The 11,473-nt window shown below is 30.1% G+C and overlaps 1 protein-coding gene across 1 annotated transcript; it reads left to right on the top strand.

The window, feature by feature from the left end:
• The first annotated feature begins 372 nt into the window (after positions 1 to 372).
• On the top strand, positions 373 to 1,751 carry LOC146998183 (uncharacterized). The gene has a single exon (XM_085812467.1). The coding sequence runs from the start codon at positions 657 to 659 to the stop codon at positions 1,749 to 1,751; it is 1,095 nt and encodes a 364-aa protein (XP_085668593.1). The 5' UTR covers positions 373 to 656.
• The last annotated feature ends 9,722 nt before the right edge of the window (positions 1,752 to 11,473 follow it).

Genomic DNA, 11,473 nt, shown 5'->3' with positions numbered 1-11,473 from the left:
CAAAAATAGCTTCATAGCAGCAATATCACTTTGGTTTAATTGCACACTAACCTTTAATCTGAGATAAATTGAAGTGAGCAAATATTTAAGTATCCCAATTTGGATTGTTCTTGTAGTAATTGATATTTGAATATTATGTTAATATTCAGGCCCACCAACAATCAAGTGATTATCATTGGTAGCTGGGCTGGCTGTATGGGGTTTTTTGTCATGTAGAAAATAATAACATAAAGTTTATTTTTTATTAATAATAGTAATTAATATAAAGTTTTTTATTGTTTAATTATATACATACAATATTTGAGCAAGATATAACTGTTTTTTAAACACGTGAAATTATAAACTATGTGGGTAATTGCATCACAAAAATATGACATGAACTTTTCTTTAAGTCAATTATTAAGCTTATCTCTGCTTCTGAGAGAAATTCTCATATTTAGCCATATTAAATTTATTCTTATGACTGAATGGTATAAACAACATATTTTAAATTGTTTTAGAAATTCTAGCACAGAATTACAGAAATTATAATACTGAATATTACAGACATATAGGACTGAAATCATTTATATGCACACAGAATATTTTGTATTGTTACAGTATTTTGCAAAATAACATATAATTACAATGAATTTTTTTCTAGGAAAAAAGATAACATGCATCAAAAAGTGATTGGTAACGATTCACCTGTGTTGACCACAGAAAACAAGTCATCTGTATTGATCACAGAAAATGATTTGCCCATATTGACCACAGAGAGCCCTAAACTATCAGCATCTGAAGTCTCTGCTGTGCAGGCATTATTATCTCTACAGGATTTGAAAAAAGATCAAGCTACCCAAGTCACAAGTGGGGACTTAAAATCAACTTATCTTCTGAAAGCTAATGAGCTGTCAGACAATCAACTCAAATCTTTAACAGGACTACATTCAAGAAGCCTCCTTAATTTTTTAGCAGATAAAATTAATCAAGAAATAAAAATAACAAATAAACATATCTTGCCGCTTAAGGAACGGATTATCTTAACATTGATGAGAATCAAACTAGACATAACATTTTCAGCTCTGTCTGTATTTTTTGGATGTAGTGCAAAAACTGTAAGCAATATATTTTTTACACTGATTCCTATTTTAGCAAGTATTTTAGGTAGTGTTATTGAATGGGTTTCCAAAGATGAAGTTATGGCAAATCTGCCAAAGTGCTTTGCTGATTTTAGCAATGTGCGTGCAGTTCTAGACTGCACAGAAATTGTCATTCAAAAGCCCAAATGCCTTACAGAAAGAATAGTGACATATTCCCAATATTATGGTGATCATACTATAAAGTATTTAATGTGTATCTCACCACGTGGGCTAATTACCTTTGTAAGCAAAGGCTATGGTGGAAGAGCCTCCGATAAACTAATATTTGTGAACAGTCATATTATAGACATGTTAGAGCCACATATTGATGCTATTATGACAGATAATGGCTTTCTAATTGAAGATTTATGTGCTGAAAATTTCATTCAGTTAATCAGGCCCCCATTTTTGCACAAGAAAACACAATTTTCTGCTGCAGAAGCAACATTATGTAGAAAAATAGCTTCTGTAAGGGTTCATGTTGAACGTGCATTCCAAAAAATGAAGCTATTTGCTATTCTGAAGTTCACAGTTCCATACAGTTTACTTCCACTATTAGATAACATCATGCTAATAGCAGCTGCTTTAACTAATATATCAAAACCGATTTTATCTGAAAATAAATATTAATTTCAATACATAAACATGAAACCCTTCTTCTGTTCAAAGTGCTAAGAATGTAATTTGTTACTTTTTTATTCTTTTAAGGTGGTACACTTATGTATTTCAATCTTATAATTCAGCAAATGTTCAGGAGTAACAATCTTGTAATGTAACATATGTTCAGGATTAATCTGTGTCACATTTTTTTAACAGTGTAATTTAATGTGCAGAAAAACCATATTAAGTTCTCAAATTTTAGAAATTATTAATGTTACGAATTTTATTACATCTCTGAGATAAATTTAAAAATCTTGTAATATGATGATAAAATAGTATCGATTGTCTAAGACTAGAACCGTAAACTTTCGTATAATACTTTTTTCAGATTCAAATAAAGTTCCTAAAATAATCAAGAATTTTATTTCAGGGAAATATTGTTATCTTCATACATTTCATTATAAATTATATTCTTCAAATTGTAATTCCTGTGGAAATTTTTTTGCTTAAATAAAAATTTCATGCAATGTACTTTGATGGTCTCAAAACATATGATTGCTATTGCTACAGTAAATTTCGCGATTTTCAGCAATTATAGATGCAAGCTTTAATTTGAAATTTATTATAGATAAATACAGTTTAAATTATTTTTTTATCTATCAAATGACAAATTACAATTTGAAAGCATTTTTATCAAATAACATTTACCAATTTTATTTTTAATTTTAAAATAATGAATAAAGAAGTATGTTATCTTAACCATTATGTTAAATATATTTGATACATAGTAAAAGCCAGACTAACCGGCTTTCAGTAACCAGAATATTTTAAAATTCTGGAAACATTTTCCCCCTCAGAAAATGTAATAAATTAGAGATTTGTAATGCCATTTTAGATGCTCGTATTACCGATGCATTGTTTGCCAGTGTGATTTATACTATACATATATATGTGTAAATTATGAAAGTAAATTTTTAATTTATTTGTAATAGCCTTTTACAATTTTTTTTTTATACACTGGTTATCATAAATTAAGGAAAAATCACGATTACTGAAAAAGTTACGTGTAGAATTTTATGAAACTTACGCACAATATACAACACATAGTAAGGTATCAAATAACATAAAATAAAATTACCAGACAATTATTGGTAGTATAGAAATTAGCATATGAATAAAATGAACAAATCGAAGACATCATCTTGCTATAGTAAAAGTACCTTCAATATGGAATATAGTTGCCTCTAGAAGCAATACAGCTATTCAAGATATGGGGTCCTTTATAGATCTGTTATATTTTATTTTAATTTTTAGGTGGGCCTAAGCTATAGTTTGTGTAGCTTAATGTAAATCTTGCACTGATTACAGGTAAATATATATAATTATAAAATAAAGAAATAGAGTACCTCACTTCATAACAAATGCTTTGGAAATTACTTTTCCAAGATGATCATTAAAGAAATGAACGTTTTACTAGCATATATGATCTAAAATTTAACAGAATATATTGCATTATTCCTTGACATGATAATATTAATTCAATGTTCAATATAAGTTTTGAATACCATCCGAAAATGCATCATTTTCCACACCACCTTAGAGGTATGATGCTAGGTGCGTTACCCCTTTCTGGGCGGGTTCTCCGGTAGACCTATTTCCCTTTCATCTTTTGGTAAATAAGCTAATGCTTTAATGCATATTTTGAAAATGTTGGACAATTATTGGCAATATGTGGTCAAAATATGAAACATGTAGGATAGATATCATATTTTTTATGAAATCAATATCTTTCTCTACAGTTATTTTTACGAAACTGTTATCAAAAGATGAGAATACAGTCAAAAGTCGTTAATTCGGACACCCATAATTCGGAATGATCTATAATCCGGACCTCAAAACTAAAAACTTTCTGCGCATGCGCCGCGTTGACACATGCGCATAGGCATTTACGTGTGCGTGTAAGACCTTTTACGACTGCGCATATGAGTGTGCGCAAGTGCAGAATACGTTTTCTCGTGCGCGTTTTATGTATAATGGACGTATAAGCTAAAATTATCTAATTATCTATTTCAGTTAATGTTGATGATTGCGTTGTTCCTTAATTTTCTAATTGGATCCGGCTTATTATTTTTTGCAGACTGTAAGAGCAATTTTATAAAAGTAAGCTTAAACTTTCGATTATATCAAATAGAATTTCCGATATATATTTGTTAACATGTAAAGGATCTAAAGCGAAAGTATGTTTTGAAATCCGAAATCTGTTTATCAATTTCACGCTGCTCGGCGGGGGGAACGCCGCGCGTAATGAATTGGAAGTTGATTTGTCAGCACTATCCTTATCTTGCGCAGATGTTTTTATTTGGCTTATAATTCCTTACCAAATGTAGTATTTCATCTCGATATGCTCCGTCTTTGATATGATTTAAAACAAGTTCCTCGTCATTATAATTCGCTTCCGATAGCGAAGAAAAGTAACAGAGGTTGTTGAAAACGAAAAAATTTCGATTGACAAATTAGTCGGTGTTCTTGACACAGCAATTATAGGACTTGAACAGCGGAACTTTGTAACTGAACAAGAAATTATGTCTGTTTAATAGAATTAAAGAGAAAGTATTATCACATGAAACGAAGCAAAACTTAAACAACTTACATTGAAAGAAATGTTTAATAAAGTAAACAAATAAATATTAAGCTTTTTCTTTTTGCAAATTTTGATACCCTTTAGATCATAATTGTTCTTTATTTCATAAATTATGGTTTTATATTTTTAATTTTAGAATTTCTGCATGCCATCTTACGAGATTTAAACTGATGATCTATAATCCGGAAAAATCGATAATCCGGAATCGCCGAAGTCCCAACGAGTCCGGATTAACGACTTTTGACTGTATAATAAAATCACATATGTTGATACCAGTTAAGTACATGCCAAGCCTCACTTGGCCATAAAATTTGTGTTTTTTCTTTAGTCATATTTTGATTTATCAACTGTTAAATAATTCAGATCATGAATGATTTCTAAAGCAGGTTTTTGGCTTCCTTGAATGGGACATTTTATCTCAAGTATCTTAACATCTCCATTTTTGCAGAAAATTATTCCATCAGGGCTATAACCAAAAAAAGGAGCTTCTGGGTGTACAATTAGTCCACATTTGCTTACTGAATCACCACAGCTTTTTATGTATGCATTTCTTGCTGCATCTTCAAATTTCAAACCATAAAAAGTAGCCAGGTTGTCTCTAAAATCAGAATTAAGGAGCCTATTTATTTTGGTACTCCAGTCGGGACTTTGAATCTTGATTAATTGTAGATAATGTCAAATTTTTTGCTTCGTCTTTAGTAACCTGAAATTATAAAATTATTTAGTTTAAAATTCTGAAAAGAAATGTAATGCACAAACTACAAAAATATCAAGCTATATGTTTTTATATCTACGGTTTATTCAATGATAATTTCTTTTAAAATATATAAAATATAGCATATGATAAACATATGTTTAAAAGTATTGACATTCCTTGTTATTAGATAAAGAGTAAAATTTCTCTTAGCTGGAAATATGAAAATAACAGCACTTTTGAAGATCTAAATTTAAATCCGAAAATTAGCCCTATGAGGTAAAGAAATTAATTGATGGTATAACAAGCTGGAGATTAACAGGTATACACATGCTGCAGTTTCTACAGGAAAACATTTATATTTCAATTCAGCCACCCAAAGTAATAAGCCTTATCCAAATAATGGATCGAGGGATTTTCTAGAATGTAAAAATGAAATATCGATCCCTTTTTATGTTTCTGTGTGCAAGCTGTGAAGGTAGTGTCCATAATTTCCAGAAACAGGTCACACTAAAAGATGACAAATTAATTTTGTTTCTTATTTGGAAAGGTGTAAAAAAATTAGGTTGCTGTTAGTGTAAATTTTGCTCTATGAGCATGTTTGTAGAAGTTCAGTCGAATGACGACAATTCTATTGGCGTTAAAACATGTTTGGTGCCTATCGCGAATATCTTAGATTTAGTTACATATTTGAAGAAACTTAGTGAAGAGGAGGTGTAGGTTTGGCTTGATGTACAAAATTCTGTTTCCATCACACTTTACATGTACACAACATGTAGAGTAAGTTACATGTAATGAAGATGACGAAGGATTTCAGGCTTTTATAAAGTTTGCTTAGAAATGCTTATCTATGTCAACACATGATGTTATAAAACTTCATCGAATACACAGCAAATTTTTTTAAAATTACGATGACTGTCTTATAAACACGCAGATATTTGAAATTATATGACATCATACCAAGAAATTCATAACTTTCATTTGATAATAAATATTATAAGTTTAAAATGTTGTTCAATTTTTTTTAATATTAAATCATGTGTGTGTTTTAAGTAATCTGTACGAGTTTTGATTATTATTTATTTAATAGTGGCTGACATGACCACAATCAGAAACATGATAGACAGACTTCACATGCTGCAGTTTCTACAGGTTTGGTTTATTTAGTTACGGTAAAGCACACGAGGGCTATCTGCCTAGGGAAAGGGATGCCTTCGTGGAGGACTTTCTAAGGGAAACTGGCTCGCATACAGATTACACATGGGAAAAACCACAAAAACACCTATGCAGAACACCCTGGAATTAAAGCCGGTCGGAACAACCAGGGTTCAGCAATTTTACCTCGCGGGTGCTGGTGAGCCTCTGTTTCTACAGATGGCATCATAAAGTAAGAACATGTAAGTTCTAGAAATATATATTCAATTATCTAAAAAAAAAGCCTTATCCAGAATTACAAGTTACTGACAATTAAAAGAATTCTACTGTATCTGCTGAAAATAGATAAAACTGAAAACAGATATAAAATTTTTAATAGATTTTTTTATTATCATTTTATTGTCCTTATAGGAGACATTCAGTATTTATAGCACTGAGAAATTAGTGAAGAAAAATAAAAAATGTTTAAAGAAACATATTTATTGTATAAACTACTAAGCAAATTACTGTACTTACTTGTACATTTTCAGCAAAGAATTGTTGTGTTTCTGGCTGAAGATCGAACTTACACATCGGAATCAAATTCTTTTCAAAAACTTTAATTAATGTACCAACTAAATCTACGTTACAGACATTGATATTGTTATCTGCATTCAAATTTGGCCTGTAAGAGAAAAAAAGTTAACAAATGAAACTGAACATTTCTTCATATCTTTGAACTATTTTGAGATGGAATCATTTCAGTTAATTAATAGGAGGTATTTTCTACATCTTATATTTCTACGTTTATATTAAAATTACATACTGTTAGACATATTTAAATACATTTTTTAAAACAAGTGATCTTTTGAAAATTTTTTGTTTTGGCTCTTGACTGCAGCACAACTTATGTAAAAAATGTGATTGTGTTTCACTTTTAATTTCAAATATAAAATGTGAAAAGTATTTAGAATAGTATCTTTAAAGAAAAAATTACGATATTTAAAATTAGGCCACACAGTTTTGTTACAGGAAATAGCATTAAATGTCCAAACTGTTTTTCTGTTATTTTTATCATAAAAACTAGTATATTGAGAGTGTTATTTATACATAATAAAATTTATGTAATCTTGTATTCTGAAAGTCTTTTATACTTATTTGATAAATGATTGTTATCATTAAAATAGTTGAACTTATTTCTAAATCATGTTCATATTCATTAGTGTTACAAATATATTTCTATCTGATATGCATCATACTTACATTTCTGTTAGTTCTTTCTTTTCGAGAAACCTTGCCCAATGTTTTGCATATGCAGAGTCTTTGAAGAATTCGCATATTTCTTCACGTACCTTTCTCTTTTTCACTTCACAGAAACTGTGCTCTGGAGGTGTTTTCACATGACAGAAATCCTGCACAGGAACAAGAGTATATAAATGCTTATACTTCCTAGTGTTCCAACTGCATTTCATATCTGTGGCAGATAAATCCTCCAGCTCATTAATATCGTTCCTGCACAAATTAAAGTATGTTGGTAAAATTATTTCCTCGATTTTAATTTTATAAAAACTGTCATGAACTTTTTATTTCCATTAAAATATAATAGAAATATCTATCTTTCATTGGGGAAATTGCATAAAAATTAATTCTTTAAATAAAATATAAAATTTTAAATTTTAGGAGGAAAAGTAAATTAATACAGAAAGAAATTTAAAATTTTACGAGAAAGACAACATGCAGTAATTTTAGACCTAAATTTTTTATTTTCCCACACGAGTTATTCGGGAAAGGCATCTATTGCTGCTACTGACTTTCAATTTTATACAGATAATATATCGAGAAATGATATAAAAACAATTTTATTATGCATGTATTATGCATGCACGTATGTACAAATATTTATCTACATTTCTGAAACTGGTCAGAAATATACATACATATGTACCTACATTTCTGAATCCGGTCCTAATAGCAGAAAAGTACAAATATCTTTGACCACTTTGTTATTGGATTTATGTCAAATTATCCATTTTGATGACAAATTTTATAATATATAAAATCACAGCATTAAAAAATACATATTTTAATTAGTTAAAATATCTAATCAATGCAAATACTGATACTAGATAACATAAATTTTATATCAAGAACGGTTATTTGCTTGTTTAATGAATAGAAAAGCAATAGCTGAGTGAGAAACATAACACATTTGACTAATTCAAAATTATTAAATCTTACTTACTCATGGCAGAATAACATAACAGAAACACAATGTTTGCAAGATTCTCCTGCTCCAGCTTTGCAGCTACAATGAAAGGACTTAATTTTCCATCTGCTTTCATTTTCAATGAATACTCCATTAACCACGTGCGGCGGTGAAGAAGTCGAACTTGATTGAAGACATAATGCTTGTATCGCGATTTCTTCATCTTTCCGGGCCTTAATACCGCACATTATCAGTCGTTTCGAAGCCAAAATTGCTTCCCCTTCTTTTATACAATTACTCGAACTGGTACCTTGTATAAATCCCAAAATGGTTGAAATCTGCAGTTTTTTATTCATCGTAATACTAGAGCTTCTACAGCAGCTAACTCAGTAAAAAACAACTCAGACTTCAGGTCTATTAGCAGTTGCAGACGAATTTGAAACGCCCTCTATCGGTCATTACAATCGCCAATAGTCAATCTACAATAAACCGTTTTTGAACATCGCGGGCAAGAGGCAAACGTAATAAAATTAATCAAAAGGCATATTAAAACAAATCAAAACATTAAAAAATCATATTTACTGACACTGAATACCTATTTTTTACATACATGATCGGGAAATATAAATGAAACTACATTTTATTCAAATTACAGGTATTTTTATAACACTCTTTGTTATACTGCACTAAATAAACTGGAGGTACTGATAGTCAGTGAGGAGGAACTGATAATTATGTCTAAATAGTCAACCCTCTGAAGAAAAAGTAGCTAAGCGTAAGATTCTGTAGTTGTATTGTTTCTCATTTCAACCAACTGCAGAAGAAAAGCTTTTGTCAAAGAATTTCAGTCCTTTTACTCGTCTCTTGGTTTTGTGACTATACTGGACTCGGATATCTACCTGCTTAACAATATTCACGTCCGACAGATCGTGTTACTGATTGTGTAAGTGCAAAGCTTTTTGATATTTCCTGTTTATTTATTTGTTAATTTTGTTTTTATCGTTAATATTTTTGAAGGTCGGACATAATAACCTCCATAGTATTAAGCATTCACTGTATGTTCTCTTAAAGAGAGGAAAATTATTGAGAAAGAGGAAAATTATTGGCAACAACTGATACTGATTTTGAAGTCCGTTACAATTATGCGACTACAAACGCTGACGGTTTACGGAAGTTAGCGGGTCTCACGTGACTGGTGGCAACAATACGTCACAAACTATTTGTCTGGGTTACTATAATTGGCTGTTTTCCACTTTTTTATGTGAATTTCGAGAAGTTTAGTTTATAGAAAATCCTTAATATCATGATGTAAACAAACACCAATGGCAAAAAATTATTTGGTAACTACATCCATTACGTATTGATAAATGTTTCGACATGATTACATATAACTGCATTAATAACCAAATAAAACAAACTTAGATTACAAATGCGTTATGTAATGGAGCATGTAACTAAAACTTCAGAATTGTAGAATCCGGAAGATTTTTTTTCCAAGTTAGAAGTATAACAAAATACGAGCAGTGTTCTAATAATTTTTAAATCTTCATATTCTTTAATATTACTGCTGTTTTTGATAACATGATCATAACATAATTGATGATCATAACATCATTTAAAATAAAATCTAATTTAAAATAAAATCTAGTAATTCTGCTGAATACTGCTTTTCATGAAAGCACGAGAATATTTTAATGGGATTATTAAAGTATCTGTAATAAAGAAAAAAAAAAAAAAAAAGTAGGTTAGGAATAAACAGTAAGTAAAAGGAAGATTACTAATAATATATATTAACTATTGTATATATGTGTAATTTTGTGAATTGTGAAATAATGATATTTGTTCATTTTATAATTTAATAAATAAAAATTGTGAAAAAATTATATTTGTTCAATTTATAATTTAATAAATAATATGAAAAAGCTACGTACTTTTTAAAAAATCATTTGCACTTGTTTTTCATTATTGCATTTAAGTTTTATTCATTATTTGAATCAATATATATAAGAATATAAGAGAATCGTATACATTTTACAAGTAAAATATTATACGCAGTATGAATGGAGATATGTTACTGTAAGATCCTAAAGTCTGGTAAATCCTAGGTTTTACCAGTAAAACCTAGCTTTTACCAGTAAAACCTAGCTTTTACCAAAGTAGCTTGTTAAAAGCTCGAAGTATGCTTTAATATGATTCCACTTCAGCCTTTGAGGTAAAACCGAGGAGTTACCAATGCCTTCTGGTAAAATCCTGAAACAAGGGATTTAAATCAACCTTGAATAAGCCTCCGCACACAAATTCCGTTATGACACTTTTCTGTTCCTGCCTCTCCTTATTTGCACCATTCGCAGTCTAACTTGGACATAATTTAAACAAGTGTAAGCAGCTACGATCTAAAAAAGAAGAAGTTTGGGCGCAAGTGCAGAATCGCCCACTTATCGATGTTCACATGGACAAAGTCAAGGGAGTGCGTAGTGCCAAGTTTGTGTAATTCTCTGATGTTATTTTAAGCAAAAATAGGTTGTTCTGTACATGGACACTGAGTTTGTGCAATTCTTAGACTTGTTATTTTCAAGTTGGCGATTTTGAGAAATGCGCTAAGCAGGGGTGATTCTGCACTTTCCCTGAAGTTTGTTTCCATTTTTACATACTTTGCTTTTTTTATTTTGCTGATGGGAAATGAGTGATGTTATGCGGAAAAAGATTATGACATTTTGTCTGAATTTGTAAAAAATAAGCCTGATAACTGCTTTTATTTAACAAGTGAGAAATATGTGATGGAGAAACAAACAGTTCATTACAGAAGGTTGAAATGCTGTCGTATTCTAATTGGAGGAAAGGACAAACTTATAATATCACTATTTGCAAAAATCCTATATTATGTTACAACTGATGAAGTCTTCAACACAGCACTCATATTGCAATTGGCCATGGTGAAAGAACTTGCATGATTAAAGAACTGAATCGTAAGTACAAGAATGTAACAGTAGAACCTATTTTCACATATTTAAGACTATGCGAACCATGTCAGAAGAAACAAAAAAGTGTGAAAGATGGGATTGTAATTAAATCAGTTG

The sequence above is a fragment of the Stegodyphus dumicola genome, chromosome 3 (assembly GCF_044657685.1).
Source record: "Stegodyphus dumicola isolate Sdum_Otavi_A_Nest chromosome 3, ASM4465768v1".
In the NCBI taxonomy this organism is placed as follows: domain Eukaryota; kingdom Metazoa; phylum Arthropoda; class Arachnida; order Araneae; family Eresidae; genus Stegodyphus; species Stegodyphus dumicola.
The sequence above is the reverse complement of the archived record's forward strand: the minus strand, read 5'-3'. Positions and strand labels throughout refer to the sequence as shown.